This window comes from Amblyomma maculatum, chromosome 1, assembly GCF_055883805.1.
Source record: "Amblyomma maculatum isolate TAMU_Amacu chromosome 1, ASM5588380v1, whole genome shotgun sequence".
Classification (NCBI taxonomy): domain Eukaryota; kingdom Metazoa; phylum Arthropoda; class Arachnida; order Ixodida; family Ixodidae; genus Amblyomma; species Amblyomma maculatum.
Genome location: NC_139344.1, coordinates 374,726,423 through 374,748,346, shown reverse-complemented (window position 1 = coordinate 374,748,346; position 21,924 = coordinate 374,726,423). Strand labels below are relative to the sequence as shown.

Here is a 21,924-nt window from a genome sequence, read left to right as displayed (position 1 = left end):
GAGAGCCATCGGACGATTAGCACTGGGCGCCCACGACAAAACCACAAATGAGGCGGTACAGGAAGATATGGGCAGGGCATCTTTCGAAGTACGGGAATCTCAGAGTAAAATATTATATGAGGAACGCCTGAGCAAATTAGACAGTAACAGATGGGCAGCTAAAGTATTTAAATACCTATACTTAAAAAGCGTTGACTCACAATGGAGGAAAAGAACTAGGGAACGATCCAGTAAGTATGCTGGTCACAAGGACGAAGAAATAAAGAGCGTTAAGCAACAGGTGAAAAACACAGATGGTAAAAATTGGATAAATTCGATGGAAAAGAAACAGAGTGTGGAATTATACCGAAAGTGGAAAAGACAGATCAGGAAGGAAGCTTTCTTTGATAACTCAAGAGGCAGCTAGGTCAGGGTGCCTTAGAACACGCAACTACAAAAGGAAATTCAACAATGAAGATGACGCATATGCTACATTTGGTAACTCCAGTAAAACAATTGACCATATTATACTCGAATGTAATGGTATCCATTCGGAAGTGTATGCAGGTGCAGTCACGCTTCCTGAAGCTCTGGGGTTTAGATATACCAGTAGCCGGGTGAATGAACCTACGGTGGAAGCTAGCGAAAAAACGATTGGAAGATTGATGGCTTAAAATCAGAAAAGTGACATAATGTTAGCAGCTATTGTAGAAACAAAAATTCAATAAATTGAATGATGGTATATTTAACCAATCTAAAACAAAAATTGAGATATCGGGGAAAAAAATGAGCGTAATAGCAACTGCTACCATCCCGTTTCACAGGGGACGCTCCTATATTCCATCCATCTATCCATTCATGGTAGCCGCGTCGAGACCAAGCAGCGCTTGCTCATCGCCCGCGCGCGGTAGATGGCCACGATGGCGGATCGCTAATCACGGTATACTAGCTTTTTCGCGTGATCCAAGTCCGCTCCCTTCCCGCCATACCCGTCCCTCTGCTAACTATGCAGTTCACTGTTCTGTCTTCTTAAGCTGCATCGAGGAAGTGACGCGGTGGGTAAAGCTTGCGGGTGGCACATGTACTACTGCGAGTTTTTAAGGGCACTAGAAGCGACCTTATTTTGCAAGTTCGTAGACCATTCACACGAAACGGCCTCTTCGAAGCTCCCGACTATCCGCGACGCCTTGAGCTCCTGGTATAGAAACCAAGGTGAAATTTACAACGCGTTTGTAGGATCTCGACGGTTGAGAATTTCACGCCATCGAAACTCTTTCAGTGCAAAAGGGTTTTGATAATCCGACTGCTTTCCACAATAGGCGACCGCAAGTGCTCACAGAAGCCCACTCCAAAAGGGATATAGGAACGGGAATATCCTGTTCGACGCACGGCTGTGCCATCTGGACAAAGTACATTCATAACATCTATGAGCGCGAGCACAGTAAAGAGTGCCGCGCTGTACAATGGGCACCACCTTACGAGCGCTGGCTGGTAGTTCGCGTGCGAGATATGCGCAGATAAGGCTTTTAGATGCTCATCTATGCACTCCCTGCTATCAGTGCGTTCTGTTTCCTCTTCTATCCGGGCAGTCTGATGCGTTAGTCATCTACAAGTGGCGATAACAGCGTTGCTGAAAAATGTTTAAACAGGGAGCAATATCATTCTTTAAATGTCGAACAAATATAGTTACAGTCGTACCTGTCTGAAGGCTTCATATCGATTACCCGAGCTTTCGTTTTAAAACTTATTTTATTATTTCCTTTTCGGGCCTGCAAAGTTGACCGACCTGGAATCAGCGGCAGCGTACTCCAGTGTTGAGAAAATCTGAACGGCGATGAAATCGCTGATAGGCTCAAAATGACCGCATGCATTTCTTTCCTCGCCATTTTTTACAAATGCGCTCGCCCGAAATCCAGGCACTTTCGCCATAAAGAAAGACATGTTGCTTGAGCAGCTGCAAACCGCCATCAGATAATTGTTTTTCACATACGTGGGAAAATGATCAGATAGCCAATTAATGCCCACATTATCAGTTATCGCTGTGCGTTGCAGAGGTTGAGCGAGGTATGGCAGGGAGTTCATCCACTAATCTAACTGCCTTAGCCGCGCGTTATCTCCAAGGGCTACTAGATTGTACAGATCAGCACGTTATGCCACGTTCATGCTGAAAGATTTTATGACCGCCTCCGTGCAAATAACCATGCAAACAGCACAGAATAGCAATCGTGCGATCATTCTTGTTAATGAAAAAGAGACGCACGCACGCCGGAAGCGTTATAAGTAAGCGGCAGGCAGCATGGAAGGGAGGACGAGGGTGCGGCTCGAGAAATGTTTGATTTCCTTTCCGTTCGTACACGCTATTCTTCACTGAAGCTCGAATACAAATCCGGAAAAAGGAAAGGAAGTCTGCTTCCAACCAAGGCAAACATATGAGCTTTGTATACTCACTGTCGCTGATACGTAGGGAAAACCATCACTTGGTGGTGGAGCAGGTGCGTAACGATGGATGTGCAGCCGCGCACAAACGTAAAACGCATAACAGAAAACTTCTGGCTTAGACTGTCGCCATAGCTGCGTACGTTTACGGCGCCTGGCAATAAAAGGTGTGCAGCTCGCTTTGAATGCTATTTCGCCCGTGCCCGATAGCAGCGGGGACATGTGCCCTTGTTACGTAAACGCTTTTGCGGCTTCGCACGCCTGGGCAACTCGTTGCAGTTTTCTTGCCCGCGGGAAACCCGAAATTGCTTGCCAATCTGCCACAGCTTGCGTGCCTCACTGAAATGACGGGACAATTTCATGCCACAATCCTAAGTATTATCAAAGCTTACCGGTTGCTGATACCTGCTTTTGTCTTGCTGCTTGTTTTTTTTTTTTTTTTTTATTCTTTGATTACGACAAATATGTGTGACTTTCTGTTGAATTCACATGAAAGCGCACGACACTGGCAAAGGCATTTAATTTGTTAGAGCCGTAACTTTTGCACTAAACTCGCGAGGCGCTCCAGATGCGAGATGTTAACACTCAATTTGCCAGTTTTTTATTACCACAGTAAAAAAAAAAGGAAAAAAACGCAGCACGGGGTCCAGCCGTGTGACGCCGCATTCGCTTGCGAAACGTGGAGAAACGCTTACGTATCAAGCGCGCTGTCTATGCGGTGATCAGGCGCAATCGAAGAAATAGATAAATCGACCCGAGCACCAGCTGTCAGCTTCCGTAAATGTACAGAGAATATCATCTCGCACCCGATGACTATCGCTTCGCAGTGCTGGCGGCAGTCCAAGCCTCGTTAGGGTAGTCGAGAATCAAATATCGCCCCAGAAGTTGATTTCACAGGAAACGCGCCGCGGGCAGCGTCAATTTTGTGGCTGTACGAGGCTGGCGACAATTTCTGGATACTGTGCATACCCCCGCGAATCACATGTTTGTTACTCAAGAGAAGATGCGCGCACCCGGACGTTCCTTGACATGGCCTGATGACGGGGATGCGACTTCGTTCAGGATGGGCACATGATCCGTGGCGCTAATGATAACGGGATAGTTTGAATAAAATGGCATACGTCTCATTCAGACTCGGACACGGCTGTTCCTCACTGATTCCACGTCTGCAGCTGTCCTACCTAACATTAACGGACTTTAAACAGGCGCGCCACTCTTCTATCACGAAAAAAGAAAGCCAGCGGTTCGTGATGTGCCACTATATAAGCCGCGTTTTAATTGCATTTTGCTCTCCAGTACTACTGGCGAAAATTCAAGCATTAATATGTGGGCAACGGAAAAGCCGCTCTCGCCGCGAGGGTAAGCAACACTCTTACCTTCAATGCCGATTCCGCCTCCACTACTCAGTCTGTCATGACCACACAGCCTTCCAGGCACCCTTGGAAGAATGACAAAGAAAGCACGAGGCAGTAGGCAAAGAACAGTCACAACAGTCACCGCCGTCATTATGGCTACACCATGTAAATCCATCTAGCTTCTCGGTAAGCGCCAACCACAAGGACGACAGAATGCTCCTTCGCCGTGCTCTCACAACGTTCTATTCTGTGCATGCGTCAATGTCGCTGGCACGGTGTTGTCAAAAGTTCTTAAGTTCTCGGAGTTGCCGGCAATGGGTACAAACTCTTCCAGTTCTTTACTAATCCTGGGCCGCTTTGCCTTCGTTCTTCGAGAAGTGGTTCCCAATCTGTGCAGGCCCGCTGTGACGACGTAGATCGGCGCCTGCATCCTCAATGCTCACGGTTACTCTGTTCGCCGCTTTTTCAGCCGACTGGTGTCTTTTTGTTGTTAGAACCCTGTCTACGTCTCGCCAGTCACGTAAGGATGTTCATGATGAAGCGATATGAAGACGTTCCAGAAGCACAAGTTGTGTCAAGCAGGCCCTTTTCATAGATGCACAGCTAATAAATCGCACGCAGTGCGCGGTGCAACTTGCAAGATTAGTCATGAAAGAATCGCTTCGCTTGCCATTGTGCAGCATCGATGTAAACCCGGTCGATGATTCTATGCAGCCGAACTGTCCTTTGCGTCGCGTCAGGATTCGCGAATAGCATCTAGAACAACCGTTTGCCATCACCTTCGCATGTGCTGCACACGAAAACACAGAAACATGGCAGCGCGAACGAGGAGCTAGAAACAGCACGAAAAAGGCGCGAAGCGGAGCGAAACGTGATGCTCGCGTGCGCCGCGCGCGTTGTTTGGCGCCGTGGGTGAGGAAGTAGCAACTCAGTAAGCAAGAAGAAAACGCGCAATAGCACGTGACAGCGTTCGGCCAATACTGAGGGCCGAACGTCGGGGCAAGACGCAGAGGAGTTGCCAGGCGACGACTTCCACAAGATGGCGTTACTTTCAATCGAGGGGCTTAAGCTCTCCACTTTATCGCTCTTGGCCCTCGCTTTAGGGAACCAGCTCTGTAGTTTTCCGCGTGCTGCTGGCGCCGCCTAGTGGCCGTCGCGCACTCTCTTAGTACAGGACGACTACGACTGCGGTAAGTCTGAATGTGGTGAACAAACGTGTAGCGGGCGCGGAGGCTAGCCGCGCTAGGACAGGTCTAGATCAAGTGTTGCAGTTGGGGCAGCTGATCCTGGTTCGGCGCCATTGACTTAGGATGTCCGGTTTGTACGCTGCACCGGCTTGCGCCTTGTGAGTTAGAACTTGGGCAGGACGAGAGAGGCCGGAAGGAATCGGAGGAATAATATCGGGGACAAGATCCCACAACAAATTCCTCCGCACATGTTTAAGCCGCGTGATTAGAGTCCTGTAGGAGGAGGGAGACGGGAGAACAGTATACGGGTGGTCCGCAAGCTTAGTGCCCTGCTAGACTTCATGTCGGCGTCTGGAGCCCTCAACCTCACCTAGCCCACCCCCTTACCCTCTAAGCCTCAGGTCATCCTTATGAATAAAGGTTTATGAATGAATGAATGAATGAATGAATTAATTAATTAATTAATTAATTAATTAATACGACTGTGGTATATCACGGCAGTAGTTGCGGAGGGGTGCCTAAATTATCGTTTAACAGAACATGCTGCAGCGTTTACAAATTGTTAGCTATGATAAAGATGTTTCTCTGCATTCGATCCTGCAGTAGATGTCAAAAACAAAATAAAACAAGAGTCAGCACAGCTGGATTGACACGGCTGGACGAGTAAGGTAGGTCATTCTGCTTGACGTTTTGGGGCTCCTTTATAACACTTCACAACGTGGGTTCGCCAGTCGTACCATGCGTGTAAAAAGCATTTTATGTGTTCTTTTTATTGTTCGCGCGTTCTTGATGAGCGCATGGTATAAAAGGCGCCGGTTCAAACTGGACGTGAGCTCGAGCTTCGCGCCCTATCATAATACCGCTATCACCAGACGCCCTATCACTATATCATCTAGTGACCACTTAAATAATTTCAGAGGTAGTGCAAGCAAACCATGCTTGAAGACAACAAAGACTGGCACGCTATAAACCCTCTTTGACAATAAATTAATTTTCTTGTTATTCTGAAAGTTTTAAAACTTCCTTTTTGCTCTTGCTATTAGGAAGTGGAACCCCTTAATACTGTAAATAATCCACGGTTCAATACTCGATGAATTTGTCATGCTAGTGGAGGATCCTTTGCACACAAATTAATCATTGTTTATCCCAAGACATTCCTTATCGACCTATTTTGATTACTTCAAAATTGTACTAAACCCTTATTGCATTGTTATGCCCATTCTATGTTCATTTATCAACAGTTGTGCTGCTTTTTTGCATCATTATTTAGGTTGTATTTTGTTATCTATCAGCGCTTCGCTATTGTTTTTACTGTGCACTGCACATAGTCGTGCTTCGTTTATTTCTAAGTAAAATTTCCCTTTCATTTAAAATTGCGGTTCCTGCCGTTGAACATGTTCCAAATATTGTCCGACTTAATTCATATTGCCGCGTGCCTCTCGGAACCGAGAAAGAAGAGAACGAAACTAAGTGCAGTGTGTGGAACTGATCGGTTCAGTGTTCGCTGCCTTGTACTCGTTACATTCTCTGGCGGAGAAGCCTTTTTGTTGAGCTCCACCCCTCAAGGGCAACCGAGAGCCAACACGGATTTGACAACGGTCCATCGCAGTTGCAGCCGCCGCCTTCGAGGTCAGTCGCCAGAGTTCGGGCCTCTTTCATGCACGCCTGTGGCCAACATGCATAGATCCAACATGATCATTGCGGCTAACGGAGAGTCTTCACCCCAGTTCGTCGTCCTCCAGTTTCGAACGCCACCGTCCTTTCATGGCGAGCTTTATGAGGACGCTGAAGACTGGCTGGACCAATTCGAACGGATCGCCAATTACAATCGCGTCCTATATAAGAGAAACTTTCAGCACAACAAGGAAACCTTTTTTCACGTTGTGCTGTCCGACCTCCGGCCAGAAATCTTACACGCATACCATGATGAGCCTTCGGCTGGTCATTTAGGAGTCACGCGAACATTAGCACGCATTCGACAAAAGTACTATTGGTCTAAGTTGCTTCCTTCAGTCCAGCAGTACGTGAGAACATGCCGAGATTGCCAGCAGCGAAAGACACCTCAGCTGAAGCCTGCAGGGCTCCTCCAGCCGATACTTCCGCCAACAGCCCCTTTCCAGCAAGTAGGTATGGATCTTCTGGGCCCTTTCCCAACGTCCGCATCAGGTCACAGATGTATAGTAATGGCGACGGACTACTTAACGTGATATGCCGAAACACAGGCACTTTCCCGTGCAACTGCTGCAGAAGTAGCCCAGTTTTTTTCTTAAGACCATCGTAATGCGCAACAGTGCCCCATCGGTTATTATTACTGACCGCGGTACAGCCTTTACGGCTGAACTAATGCAGGCTCTCTTCAGTCTTACTCGCACAAGTCATCGTAGGACTACTGCTTACCATCCGCAAACGAACGGACTGACTGAACGCCTCAATAGAACACTTGCAGACATGAATTCCATGTACGTTGAACATTGCACGTGGGATGAAGTCCTTCCGCATGCAACTTTTGCATACAATACGGCTGAACAGGTGACAACGCGTCTGGCGCCATTCCAGCTAGTCTGCTGTCGTCCCGTGACCACAATGTTGGATGCTATGCTACCCATAAGTCACGGCGACGATGCCACCAACGCCTATGCGGTCGTCGACATATTTCTGCAGCGGACCGAAGAAGCGTGCCAGCTCTCACGGTGCCGTATTCAACCTCAGCAACAACGTGATGCCAGTCTGTACAATCTCCGACACCGAGACGTTCACTACCAGCCTGGCGATCTTCTATAGGTGTGGACACCAGTGCGCCGTCGAGGATTCTCCGAGAAACTACTTCGCTGTTACTTTGGGCCATACGAGGCCATTCGACGTCTTAGTAACGTGACCTACGAAGTTGTTCCTCAGGGTCAACGACCCTCAATACATCATCATCAGCAGCAGCAGCTGAACTATACCCACTGCAGGGCGAAGCCTCTCCCATATTTCTCCACTTAACCCGATTCTGTGCTAGCTGCATCCACTTGACCCCTGCGAACTTCTTAACCTCATCCGCCCACCTAACTTTCTGCGGCCCCCTGCTACGCTTTCCTTCCCTTGGAATCCAGTTTGTTACCCTAAGAGACCATCGGTTATCCACTCTTCGCACTACATGTCCTGCCCATGCCCATTTCTTCTTCTTAATTTCCACTAGAATGTCAGTAACCCGAGTTATTTCTCTGACCCTCTATCTCTTAATGTTACCCCTACAATTTTTCGTTCCATAGCCCTCTGGGTTGTCCTCAACTTAAGTAGAACTCTCTTGGTTCTGCTTAAGTTGTTCATGATACGCCTTTCCAGATACGTCTCTTGGTTAGCCTCCACGTTTCAGCCCCATAGGTGAGTACAGGTAATATGCAAATGTTATATACTTTCCTCTTTAGCGATACCGGTAAGCTGCTAGTCACAATCTGTGAGTGCTTGCCAAATGCGCTCCATCCCAATCTTATTCTTCTTGATATTTCCTTTTCATGGTCCGGATCTGCGGTTACTACCTGTCCTAAGTATACATATTCACCTACTACTTCCAGTACTTCGCTACCTAATGTAAACTGCTGTTCCTTTCCGAGGCTGTTGAACATTACCTTAGTCTTCTGCATATTGATTTTAAAGCCTACCTTTCTACTTTTCCTGTCTAGGTCACCAATCATTATTTGCAGTTCATCCCCCGAGTTGCTTAGCAAGGCAATGTCATCAGCAAATCGCAGATTACTGGGGTATTCTCCGTCTACCCTTATCCCTAACTGCTTCCATTCCAAGTCTCTGAATACTTCCTCTAAGCAAGCTGTGAATAGTACTGGGGAGATTGTGTCTCCTTGCCTAATACCCTCAATACAGCAGCGCTCAAGTGCTGAAACTGTTCATGTGGTGCGAATGAAACCGTATTATGAGAGGCAGTAACCTTTTGCGCGTGTGCAGCTTTGTGTTCCCTGCTTCATGCGAAAGCACGGATGCTGCTGTTGGTTGCTTCTGGTTGCTTCTAGTTGCCTAATTCATTTCTTCTTTGCCCGTTTTAGTCTTTGGTAGTTTCGAAGTGCGCGCCAATCCCTTTCTATGCCCTTTTTCGGCTCTAAGTCCGGTTGCGTGACGTCACATCCTCTACCTCACATTATTTCGCTTCTTCTTAACACATTTCAGTCTTTTGTACTTTCAAATTGCGCGCCAATTTATTTCTATACCCTTTTCGGCTCTACTTCGGTTGTGTGACGTCATATTCTTGACGTCATATCCACTACGGCACCCTGGATTCCCATCATTGGGCCCCGCCGGGGTGGTGCAGTGGTGGCGGTGGTGGTGGTGGTTAAAACATTCATAAATACCAATTAAATGGTTACAGAGCTCTTTGGTTTAGAGACGTATCGGTCTCCTCCCCTCACAATACTAGGTGGAGCCCCTATTCCGGGGCCCCATTGGCAGGCAACGCCGCCCGCGTCCGTTGAACCAAGGCCTTTTGAGCCTTGAGGTCTTGACAGCCGAGCAGGGCCGCCTCCCAGTCCTCTCTAGTTGGATTGGGGTTAGGGGGAATGGATGGGTTTGACTGGCACGCCCAGACCATGTGGAAAGTGTCAGCCACCTCCCCACAGTACTGGCACGCACCATCAAAGGACGGGTTGAAATGTTTAAGCACCGCTGGGCACAGTACTGTATTGGTAAAAATTTGATGAGGAGGCGCTCATCAGCGCGATCCAGTCCCTTAGAAGGGGCCGGGTATCGCCTGTACTCCTCCTTGTAGTAATCGGTGATGTCTTTGAATGTAAGGGCCAGATTGTCTGATTGGGAGTAGGCTTCCAAGGACAAGGAGATAGCCCGGGGAGAGAGTGCGCGGGCGGCCTGATCGGCCTGTTCGTTTCCCCTGAGTCCCTGGGGACCGGGTGCCCAAATGAGATTATGCAGAGTTGGGTCTATGTATCGGCAGCTAGATTGCAGTATACGCCGGGCAAGCGGGGGAGCCCATCCCAGCCTATAATTCCGACAGGCCCCTCGCGAGTCGGTGATGATGTGTTTCGAATTGGGAATACTGAGAGCCAGAGCGATCGCAATCTCCTCCGCGTGAGTTGTGCTGTAGGCTTTGAAAGTTAGCCCGTTAACCGTGTTTGTGTTGTGTACGACTGCAGCCGTGTACCACCCCCCATGGTAAGGGCCGGCAACATCCACATAATACACGTGTTGCTGGTGACCATAGTATCGCTCCAACGCTTCCGCGCGCGCCTGGCGACGACCGTTATGGTCTTCTTTGGACATGTTGCGGGGAAGGGGTCGGACCCGGAGGGCGCGTCTCCAGAGTTCTGGCACTCTCTCTCTTTCCTCAATGTGGTAATCGTGTTTGATGTGTAGCCGGTCCAAGAGGCGGCGACCGACGTGGCCTGTGTAAGACGCGTGTAAGATGTTGAAGCCTTCGTCATGATATACTGGTTTTCACTGAATGGTACCCAGCCGTTATCCCTGCAGTGAACGACAAAACTTGCTTTGGCCAATCTCTCTACATTGACTGCTAACACAATATGGAGATTATTGGTAACCTGGCATAGTATTCCCGTCATTCCCGTCATTCCTGTCGTAATATTACTGCAATAGCTGTCATTTTACTGATGAAAATGTCCCGGTCATCGAGACAAAACGTACTTGAAAGCCCGCAGAAAGTTATTATTGATCGACAGTAAAAGTGTAACTTTGATAGCTTCAACATTTAAATTTTATAAGTTTAAATCCTGATTTTTTTTTATAACGCCTACAACAATGCTAAACTGGCCCTGTACCAAGTACGGGCCGCTAGACAAGCTAGTAGTGTCGTGAAGCCTATGAGGTCAGAAAGAGTAGAGCGACACCGAGAAAAATTATTACGACTAGAGAGCAGTGTTGATGAAACACTTATAGAGAGAGAGAGAGAAATAACATTTATTGCACCCGTCAAAAGGTTGGTGAGGATCCGAGACGAAGCCCTGTCCCAACCATGTCCACCCCCTCAGCCGTCGACCTGGATCCCTTGGATCTTAGCAGCGGCCAGGGCAAGACGGATGACTTCACGTTGCCCTTTTTCGTCCTGCTTGAGAAGTAGTGCCTCCCAGGACTCATCTGTTCGGTCAGGTTCTCCAAATCTAGGACACGTCCATATCATATGGATCATGTCCGCTATGCCATCGCAACGTTTGCACCTGAGGCTAAAAATTTCCGGGTGCCACTTGCTGTAAAGCTGGGGGTTCAGGAATATTCCAGTCTGTAGCTTACGCCACATAACCTCCTCGCTTTTGGTGAGTTGCTTACACGCTTTTGGTAGTACTGATCTGCCTAATTTGTAATGATTTAGGATATCTTGGTAGGTGTTAAGGTCATCGTCGAACTGCAGGGGCTCCTCATCGCGCAAGGGGTACGGGGTTGCGCATAAGTCGTCACTGGGATCCCGGAATGTAGCTAATCCTCGGGCCAGTACGTGCGCTTTCTCGTTCCCCCTCAACCCCTGGTGCGCCGGTGTCCAAATGAGCGCGACCTGCTCTCCCAGTGGTGAACCACTGGCCAACACTCTTGCTGCTATGGCCGAAATGTGGCCCGCGTCAAAGTTTCTAATCGCTGATTTCGAGTCCGTAACTATAATTTTAACCTGTTGTTGTGTTAGAGCTAGCGCGATGGCCACCTCTTCCGCCTCCGTTGTGGTCGAATTTCTGGTGCTGCAGCATACTACCGAGCCCCCGTCTTTGTATTATCGTTTTAGATTTTCGAGCTGGAGTTTTTGATTGGACTCCATTGATAAAAATTTATTTCTTAATCTTTATCGTTCGTATTATTCTAACAGAGGACTTGCATTGGGCGATATCTGGCACTAGAAAACTGCGCACTATGGGACGATCGGCATGAAAGATTTGCATTCAAAGCGTAATACTTTGTCCCAGAATAAGGCCCCACTGGCAATTACAGAGAGCGCAAATATATTACTATGCCGTCGGTCTGCCTATTTCTTTTCGAGCGCCATCTATGCGGAGAAGTGGGAACGAATTACGCTGACAGTTGGCAGCCCGGTCAACAGGCGGCTCACTTCATCTGCCGCGCGTAAAGCCACGTGTGTCTTCAGTCACACATACGGAGCTGGCGCTAGATATCTAGGCTTCTCCTAACTACATGAATTCTCTTTTCTCAAACACTGGAGCAGGCACCCTACCTTCAATTGACGCAAGGCCGCCTCGCAGACATCTGTAAACGAAGCTCCTGTTTTCGAGCGCAGTGCCGTTTGGTATAGTACGAGTCGTGCGCAAGTTTAAATTGCAATTACGTAAGATGCTATGTTTATGCACACCACAGCATCACGAAGCATACTCTAATGGAGGACTCTGACTCAGATTTCACAGAGTGATGTTCGTTTTAAAGCACGGAAATCGCAGGTTCGAACAGCCGATCTTCATTGCAGCAGCAGCAGATTCAAAATGGGGTGGGACGCGGTGAAAAGGGGGTGAATCCCAATCTTACCTAAGCAAGAACGGTCACATACTTTGCATAGAAGTATTCTGGTCGCGTTTCGTTTTATATATATATATATATATATATATATTGTTACGCCCTTAGCGTCGCGACGGAGACGTTCTAGTCGGTTCAGTACGCTAGGTACACACGGTTAGCGGGAACGACACAAGTGCCACCAGACAAAGGTCGAACGGGCGCGCACAGTTCTTCCTCTTCCTTCTTTCTTCCTCCGTGCTCTGTTTTAGAACAAGTCCGTAACACTTCCCCCGTCGCAGGCGAAGCCCTCCGGGCGAGTCAATCGTCAGCACGAGGATGACAGGGTTTCAGACGCGCGACGTGGGCAAGCTCAGTTCGTGAAGAACGTCGGCCACTTTTTGTAAGGCGCGCAATCCGATAGGTGAGGTCACTAATTGCCTCGAGGATAACATAGGGACCGATATAATGCGCGAGCAGTTTCTGACTTAAGCCACGCTTCCTTAGTGGACGCCAAAGCCAGACCATATCTCCAGGGAGGTAGGTGACGTGGCGATGGTGGTCGTCGTAGCGGGATTTCGAGCGCTTTTGTGAGGCGAGAGTTCTCAGGCGGGCTATCCGGCGGGCTTCTTCAGCCCGGCACAGGATCTCAGCAATCTCAGGTTCGTCATCTGTGGAGAACGGGAGGATGGTGTCGAGGATGTGTCGAGGAGACCGGGCATAGAGGAGAAAGAATGGACTGTAACTTGTTGTTTCCTGTTGGGCGGTGTTGTATGCGTATGTTATAAATGGTAGCACAGTGTCCCAGTCCTTGTGGTCGGCGGCGACGTACATTGAAAGCATGTTGGTGAGTGTCCGGTTGGTTCGCTCGGTCAACCCATTTGTTTGCGGATGATACGGGGTAGAATGTCGGAAATGCGTTTGGCACAAACGAAGGAGTTCTTCGACAACATCAGCGGTGAACTGACGCCCTCGGTCGCTGATCAACACTCGGGGAGGCCCATGGCGCAGTATAACAAAGTGCAGCAGGAAGAGGGAGACTTGGTGTGCAGTAGCTGATGGAAGGGCTGCCGTCTCACAGTAACGAGTGTGGTAATCAGTGCAGATGACGATCCAGCGGTTGCAAGAATGAGACTTGGGAAAAGGTCTCAAGAGGTCTACCCCGACTTTCTCAAAAGGGGATCTTGGAGGCGTCACCGGATGAAGAAGACCAGGAAGAGTGCCGGCGGGGTGTTTGTGACTCGCACATTGAGCACAGCTAGCCACATACTTCTCAGTGGTTTCACGCATCCGGGGCCAGTAGAAACGTTCTTGGATGCGATAGAGCGTCCGCGCAGATCCCAGGTGTCCCGAAGTGGGGTCGTCGTGCATAACGCGCAAAACAGAGGAGCGTAGGCTGACGGGCACCACCAGAAGGTAGCGGAGACCAGTGGGAGAATAGTCCTTTTTGTACAAAAGACCACTCCGTATACAATAGGGAGTGGAAGCTGTAGGGTCCCTTGCAGCGGTAAAGAATGGTTGGAGATTCTCATCTTTCCTCTGCTCAGTGCGGAATGTACGGGTATCGGGGAATGGAGGTAAAACCGCAGCGATGTAATGATCAAAATTGTCGGCGTCACATTCCGTTGTGGGAAGCGGTAAACGTGAGAGACAGTCTGCGTCAGCGTGGCGGCGTCCACTCTTGTACGAAACTGTATAATCAAACTCTTGTAAACGAATTGCCCACCGTGCAAGACGGCCAGATGGGTCACGGAGGTTTATCAGCCAGCACAGGGAATGATGATCAGTGACCACTGTGAAGGGCCGCCCGTATAGATAACAGCGAAATCGCTGAACGGCGAAAACTACCGCGAGGCATTCTTGCTCAGTGATTGTGTAATTTCGTTCAGGTTTGCTTAAGGAACGACTGGCGTAAGCAATAACGTGTTCCTTGTCGCCGTAACGCTGAATCAGCACAGCACCAATGCCAACACCACTGGCGTCCGTGTGCAGTTCCGTTGGAGCAGAAGGGTTGAAATGGCGGAGAATCGGATGTGACGTTAGTAAAAACTTGAGCTGGCAAAAAGAAGAGTCACACTCTGATGTCCACTCGAAGGGAGCGTCTTTGTGGAGAAGGCACGTAAGCGGGTTAGCAATGTCAGCAAAACGGGGAATGAAGCGGCGGAAATATGATCACAGTCCTAGGAAACTTCGGAGTTCCTTCACGTTCTGAGGTGTTGGAAACGATGCAACGGCCGCAGTCTTTTGAGGGTCAGGTCTGACGCCTTCACGATCGACGAGGTGTCCTAGTACCAAAATCTGGCGCTCACCGAAGCGACACTTCTTCGAATTAAGTACTAGACCGGCGTTGTTGAAGCAGTCAAGCACGAGAGCGAGGCGTTCGTTGTGCTCTTCGAATGTCCGGCCAAAAATGACGACATCATCGAGGTAGCACATACATATTTGCCATTTTAGTCCCCGTAGGATAGAGTCCATAAATCTCTCAAAAGTTGCAGGAGCATTGCAGAGCCCGAAAGGCATTACATTAAATTCAAACAGGCCGTCGGGTGTGATAAATGCCGTTTTTTCCTTGTCGTCAGGGTGCATAGGGATCTGCCAATATCCCGATCGCAGATCGACGGATGAAAAATATGATGCCGAGAACAGACAATCTATGGCGTCATCGATCCGCGGAAGGGGATACACATCCTTCTTTGTTGCAGCATTCAGACGGCGATAGTCGACGCAAAAGCGAAATGTACCATCTTTCTTCTTCACCAGAATTACAGGGGCGGCCCAGGGACTGCATGACTCTTGAATAACACCATTTTCCAGCATATCCCGAACCTGCTCACTGATGACCTGGCGTTCTGTTGGTGACACTCTGTACGGCTTCTGTCGAATTGAGTGTGAGTAGCCTGTGTCAATGCGATGCCGGGTACGTGTCACGGGAATGCACTGTGAGCCGCTAGGCTCGGAAAAATCAAATATGGAAGAATACTTGACCAGTAAGGCCTCCAAAACGTCACGCTGGTCCCTGGTTAGAGAGCGGCTGATCATCCGATGTAGTTGCGAGTAAGGGCCTTGAGCGGCAGCACTTTCGCCGGGTGCATCAGTAACCAAAGCCACCGACGGGGCGTCGTCTTGGCTCAGGTCGCAATCTTCATATTCACAGGCAACACTACTGGTTGCGAAGAACAATTAATGGCCCACAGCCGTGAGCAGCCCTTGACCACCGACAGTAGGCAATGAGGAACCAGAATGTATTTCTTTGCACAGTTAGAATGAAGCGGTGCCACTGTAGCGTCGAAGGTGTCGGAAGCACGGCTGGGGCACAAAACTGGGACGCACACCATAGACAAGGCTGGCACATTGGTATCCTCTGTTACACAGAACACATCTTCACGGACATGCGGCTTCTCTAAGAGTCCAGAAGGAAGGGAACCATCAACGCAGAGTTCCCCAGAGCGGCAGTCGACCGTAGCGCCACACATTCTCAAAAAGTCAATACCTAGAATTATGTCATGCGTGCATCGCGAAAGCACTGCAAACTCCGCTGCGAATACCGTTCCACCCAGGGACACCGAAGCACTACACATTCCCAGGGGACACAACACCTCACCACCCGCGCCATAAAAATTCACATTTCTGTCCCAAACAAACATAACTTTGCGTCCTAACCGCTTCTTAAACGATAAACTCATTATTGAAATGGTTGCCCCGGTATCCACTAAAGCCATTGTCGCCACACCATCCACAAGCACATAGACCATGTTCTTTAACATAACAACAGATGGATGGTGGTGGTACAAACTTTATTCATTGAAGGCCAAAAAATTAAAAAAAGTAAAATTATGTTGCCGCCGTTCCGTGGGTGGCCTTCCGGCTGCTGGTCGTGGCCTCCAGGTCACGCCTGGCGGCGACTTCCGCTGCCCAGGTCGTAAGCCGCTGTTGTATATGCGGCTCCGAGCTGGCCAAAGCAGCCTCCCACAGCTGCGGGCTGTTTATTTGCCAGGAGACGGGGGGAAAGTGCGCCGGACAAGAGTAAAGAATGTGAGCATAGTCTGCTCGGGGAGAGCTGCAAAGCGTGCATTGGGGCGAGAAGGCACCGGGGTGAATAAGGGCAAGGCGTGCAGGGGAGAGGAAAGTGTGGGCCTGTAAATGGCGCCACGTATTCTGTTCGATTTTAGATAGGGACTTGTGAGGGGGAGGGAGGGATAATCGGGAGTTGCGGTAGTGGAGGGTGATGTCATGGAAGGTGAGGAGGGAGTCACGCGTGTCCATCCCGGGGTGGAGGGGGCCAGCTCGGTCGGTCATTTCGCGAGCGATAGAATTTGCCGCCTCATTTCCAGGGTGCCCCGCGTGAGCCGGAACCCAAAATAGTTGGATAGATCGGGAAGGGGGGGAGGAGTGCTTAAGGATATTGAGCGCAGAGGAAGAGATTCTACCCTTTGCAAAGTTGCGGACTGCGGTCTTAGAGTCGCTAAATATGAAAAGGGCTGGTGTGCTGGCAATGGCGAGGGCGATGGCTGCTTCCTCTGCGGCAGTAGAAGTGAGAGCATGGATAGTGGCGACGGAGAGGGGGGCTCGTGTATTAGAGACAGTGGCCAAGGCATAGGCGGGATGCGAGAGGTAGGGTGCCGCATCAACATACACAGCGTCAGACCGTGTACCGTACTGGCACCAGAGGGTGGAAGCGCGGGCAGATCGGCGAGCGGCATGATGCTCAGGGTGCATGTTCTTGGGAAGGGGCTTGACAGTGAGCATGGAGAAGAGGGAGCTGGGCAAGGGATGGGTGACAGAGATAGGGGAGACAGGGGTCAAGCGAAGGGAAGTAAGAAGGGCTCTACCAGGGGTGGTGCGAGATAAACGATCGAGTTGTGCCACGCGATGGGCATCCACAAGTTCTGAAAGAGTATTGTGGACGCCCATCGCCAGTAGACGAGAAGTGGGGGTGGAAGTGGGAAGCCCGAGAGCCGACTTATAAGTTTGGCGGATGAGACAGTTGACCTTGTCTTCCTCGGTACGAGACAGAAAGAGGTAGGGGAGGGAGTAGACAAGGCGGCTTAGCACAAAGGCCTGAACAAGACGACGGAGGTCGTGCTCGCGCATGCCGTAGTGTCGGTTAGCGACCCGTCGGATTAGCCGTACCGTCTGCTGGACGGTGGTAGTAAGGCGGGAAAGGACAGTAGTGTGTTTGCCATTGGATTGGAGAAAGAGACCGAGAATACGGATGCAAGAGACAGAAGGGATGGGATGTCCGTCGATAGTGACGTTAAGGTTAGGAGATGAGGTTGGAGCTATGCCTCGAGCCAGGAGGAGCAGGAGCTCCGACTTGGACGGGGAACAAGCTAGCCCGACCGTGCGAGCATAATCGGCGACCGTTTTAGCGCCTGCCTGGAGAGCTGCTTCCATCTCACCAAGATTGCCGGTAGTCACCCAGAGGGTGATATCATCAGCGTAGAAAGCATGGGAGAGGTTAGGAATGCTAGCTAGAGCACGTGCCATCGGAAAAAGGGTGATGTTGAAGAGAAGGGGAGAGAGAACAGAACCCTGGGGGGTACCTCGATTTCCAAGAGGGAAAGTAGGAGAGGAGAGGGTGCCGAATGAGATCTCAGCCGTGCGATGGGCAAGAAAAGCCTTGATGTAACTATGGATTCGGGAGCCCACGTTAAGGGTAGAAAGGGCGTCTAGGATGGCGGTATGGAAGACATTATCAAATGCTTTTGTCAAGTCCAGTGCCATGATCGCGCGAGTGCGCTTGGCGTGAAGAGGGTGAAGGACCTCTTCGGAGAGCTGGAGCATGACATCCTGTGTAGAGAGGGATGGGCGAACAACAGATGGAGGAATTTCTTCAGGCAGCGCACAGTCTCCAGCGGCCTGACCTCCAGCAGCCGCGCTGACTAGTTTTCCGGCAAAGGCGATGCCGACCGCCTTCGTGGTCGTGGTGACGGAAAGCGGCGCGCAGAAGAGGCAGGTGGTGGTGAGACACTTCGTTCGGAAGCAGGAGAGTTGTTGCGCGGTCCATTGGTCTGGGGATATTCATACGAAGATGGGGGCCATTGCCAATTAGAGTCGTAGAAACGGTTACGTGGCGGAGCATTTTGGACGGGCCTATCGTAACGGGTGAGTGGGCGGCTGCGGCAGTATCGAGCTATGTGCCCCTCAATGCCGCAGCGTCGGCACACGGGGGCTGCGCGACGAAAAACTTGTTCCCTGGAGGGCTCCGAGGAGACAGGGTGCATTGGGTAGCGAAACTCATCTTCAGGTTTTCGGGTTGGACGCCGGAAATAGCGAGCAGGTGGTGGTTGAGGATGGTACTCATAGTGCTGATCATAGGGCGACAAGAAGTTAGTAGGGCGCGAGTCGTAGCGAGGCGGGTGACCAGGGCTATCGAACCTTGGCGTCGGGCTGTTGGAGTAAGCGTCCGCCTGTGCCGTATTGATAGAATTCACAACGGGCATCGACGGGAGCAAGGAGGGAGGCCCTCGAGAGCCGACAACGTCAGAGGGCAATGATGATGGAGACCGTACAGGGGGCTCAAACCGCTGCAGTTCCTCACGAACTATTTGCCGGATAGTCGACGACAAGTCTATGAAGTTGTCTTCAATGCTCGCCACAGATGGAACGTTGGCGAGCCGCCCAAATTTTGGCGTTATGCGACGAGTCTTTAATGTCTCGAATGTGCGAACATGCCGAATGACATCACAGACGGCGTTCAGGTCACCTTTAGCAATTAGAAAATTATAAACATCATCTGCGATGCCCTTCGGAAGATGTCCTACTTTATCTTCCTCGGTCATATTAGCGCTTGCAGTTTTACGTAGCTTCAGGACCTCCTCTATGTAAGTTGTGCATGTTTCCCCAGGTAGCTGAGCTCTGTGCGTAAGCGTGTGTTCAGCTCGCTTCCTTCGTGCAAGACAGTCACCGAAGCACTGCCGCAATTCAGTAACAAAACGGTCCCAGGTGGTAAGAGAGTCTTCGTGGTTTTCGAACCAAACAAGAGCGGTATGGGTTAGGAAGAAAACCACGTTTGCGAGCTTAGCGGCGGCATCCCATCGATTGTAGCGGCTCACCCGTTGGTAGTGGGTCAACCACTCGTCAACGTCCTCGCTTGCCGCTCCCGCGAAAGTCCGGGGCTCCCGATAGTGATGCGAAGAACTGTTCGCTGCACCCGCAGGCCGATCTTCAGCCTGGATCACCGCGTCACCACGGGCTGCTTGCGGGTCATTGGCCGATTCCATGGCTCTGGTTTGCGGTTCGAGGCCCGCAAGGCGACGACTCCGGCGAGGCTCCAGTTGTGTCGGTGCTGTCTGTAGCGCCAGGGATCGTTACCTCGCACCTCCACCACAATGTTACGCCCTTAGCGTCGCGACGGAGACGTTCTAGTCGGTTCAGTACGCTAGGTACACACGGTTAGCGGGAACGACACAAGTGCCACCAGACAAAGGTCGAACGGGCGCGTACACTTCTTCCTCTTCCTTCTTTCTTCCTCCGTGCTCTGTTTTAGAACAAGTCCGTAACAATATATATATATTACCACACCGCTGCCCATCTTCTAGCGCCACCAAGTGGCCGAACGTCTTGGCGCGTGGCTGAGCGTCGTCCTCGTCTGTCTCGAGCTTCGCTTGATTAAAAAAGGGCAGCTCGGTTGCTCTGTTGCTACGTGTATTGGTGACATTTGGTGGATTGTGCAGGATAAGATCCCATGTACGTTGCCCCCGAAGACGTCAGTGACGCTGCCCATCTTCGCTCCGACGCCACTCCCGTCCATAAAGCGAGCCGTCGCCTCCGAGGCCTACAACCCGAATTCGAACCACTAACCACACCGCTGCGAACCATGACATCTACGACGGGCAGCCAGACAAGTCAGCATTCCAGCAACACCCCACCGTACGTCCTTCTCGCACCTCGATCACCGCCATCATTCCACGGTGACCGGTTCGAGGATGTCGAAGACTGGTTGGCCACTTTTGACCGTGTGGCCGCATTCAACCAATGGGACGACGAGCGGAAGTTAATGGATGTGTACTTTGCGCTGCAAGACTCGGCCAAGACGTGGTTTGAGAACCACGAGACGTCCTTCGTCAACTGGGCCGTCTTTCGCCGTGAGTTGCTCACAACGTTCAGCTCGAGTACGCGCAAAGAAAACGCAGAGATAGCAATCCGTTCGAGGTCTCAGCAGTCAAATGAGAGCGTGGCCATGTTTGTCGAGGACATGACGCGACTTTTCAATCGGGCCGACACTACCATGCCCGAGGCAACGAAAGTACGGCACCTCATGCGCGGGGTGAAGGAACAGTTGTTCGCTGGCCTCATTCGTGACCCTCCAAGAACTGTCGCAGATTTCGCGAGAGAAGCTACGAGCATGGAACGTTCACTGCAGGAACGCTGCACCCAATACGGCCGTCAGGCAAGCGTAGCGGCCACACCCTACTGCGCGTCTGTGCCAGCAGCTAGGGACGAGGCATTGCGGGAGCTTGTGAGGAGCATCGTTCGCGAAGAACTGCAGAACCTCCACTTGAATGCACCACCTGCAGTGAATTATTCTACCGGAGACGTCATTCGTGATGAAATCCGGCGAGCGGTGCAGCCACCACCAGCACCACAACCAGAGCCATGCATTATGACGTATAGTGATGTCCTACGTCGACCTGCCCCCGAGCCACATTCATTCCGCCCCGTTGCCGGACCACCGCCTCGCTACCTGCGTCCCGTCGAGCAGCAACAAGATCTGCGCCCCGTCGAGCCGCAGCAAGACCAGCGTCCCGCCATCAGCAAGGCGCACTTGTGGCGCACACCCAACAGACGGCCGCTCTGTTATCACTGCGGCGAGCCTGGCCACATTCTACGCAATTGCCCATACCGGAGAATGGGCTTAAGAGGATTTCCACCGAACGCGCCTCGACCTCGCTATGGAGAAAGACCACAGGAGATTGAGGAATACCTCGCTGCTAACGAGATGCACCCGACGTCACCGCAACGGCAGCCGCGATCATCATCCCCGAGGCGTTTTGGGTCACCAAGTCGAAACTCCTCCTCTGGGCAATTCAGAGGTACGTCCCCTCACCGGGAAAACTAAACACGGCGACCTCCGGGGGTGAGGCCGCCGCTACGGCTCAGAATAAACAGCCTCCACCCGACGATTTGACGCGACGGCCCGAGCGGCGACAACCCGATCCGACGAACTTACCGACGTGCTGCGAACGCATTGTTTCCGGGGAAATTTTCGTAACCGCCGACAGTTGGGATGTGACCGCACTTGTGGATACCGGCGCCGATTTTTCCGTCATGAGCGGCCAGCTAGCAACGACACTCCGTAAGGTTCTGACGCCTTGGTCTGGGCCAATGATGCGCACTGCCGGTGGCCATGTCATGACGCCGATTGGCATGTGCACTTGCCGCATAGAGATCTGCGGTCTTACTTTCACTGGCACCTTTGCCGTATTAAAAGACTGCTGTAAAGATCTGATTCTAGGCATGGATTTTCTGCAAGAGTATGGCGCTGTTATAGACCTTCGGGAGCAGCTCACAGTATC

General features: G+C 50.9%; 1 protein-coding gene across 8 annotated transcripts in view; it reads right to left on the bottom strand.

Moving 5' to 3' along the window:
- Positions 1-21,924, bottom strand: part of LOC146208277 (uncharacterized) — a 419,325-nt gene that overhangs the window by 226,821 nt on the left and 170,580 nt on the right. For 4 of the 8 annotated variants that reach the window (XR_014704690.1, XR_014704687.1, XR_014704691.1 and 1 more), the window contains exon 1: positions 3,792-4,704. The exons of 1 other annotated variant lie outside the window; for it this stretch is intronic. Coding sequence is in view for 3 of the 7 variants with exons in the window: in XM_084592439.1 (XP_084448565.1) it covers positions 2,428-2,516 (89 nt within the window). In the remaining 4 variants the exon portion in view is untranslated. Of the gene's footprint in view, positions 1-2,427; positions 2,623-3,791; positions 4,705-21,924 lie in introns of those variants that run through there. 3 more of the 8 variants (XM_084592439.1, XM_084592452.1, XM_084592441.1) reach the window with 1 other exon arrangement.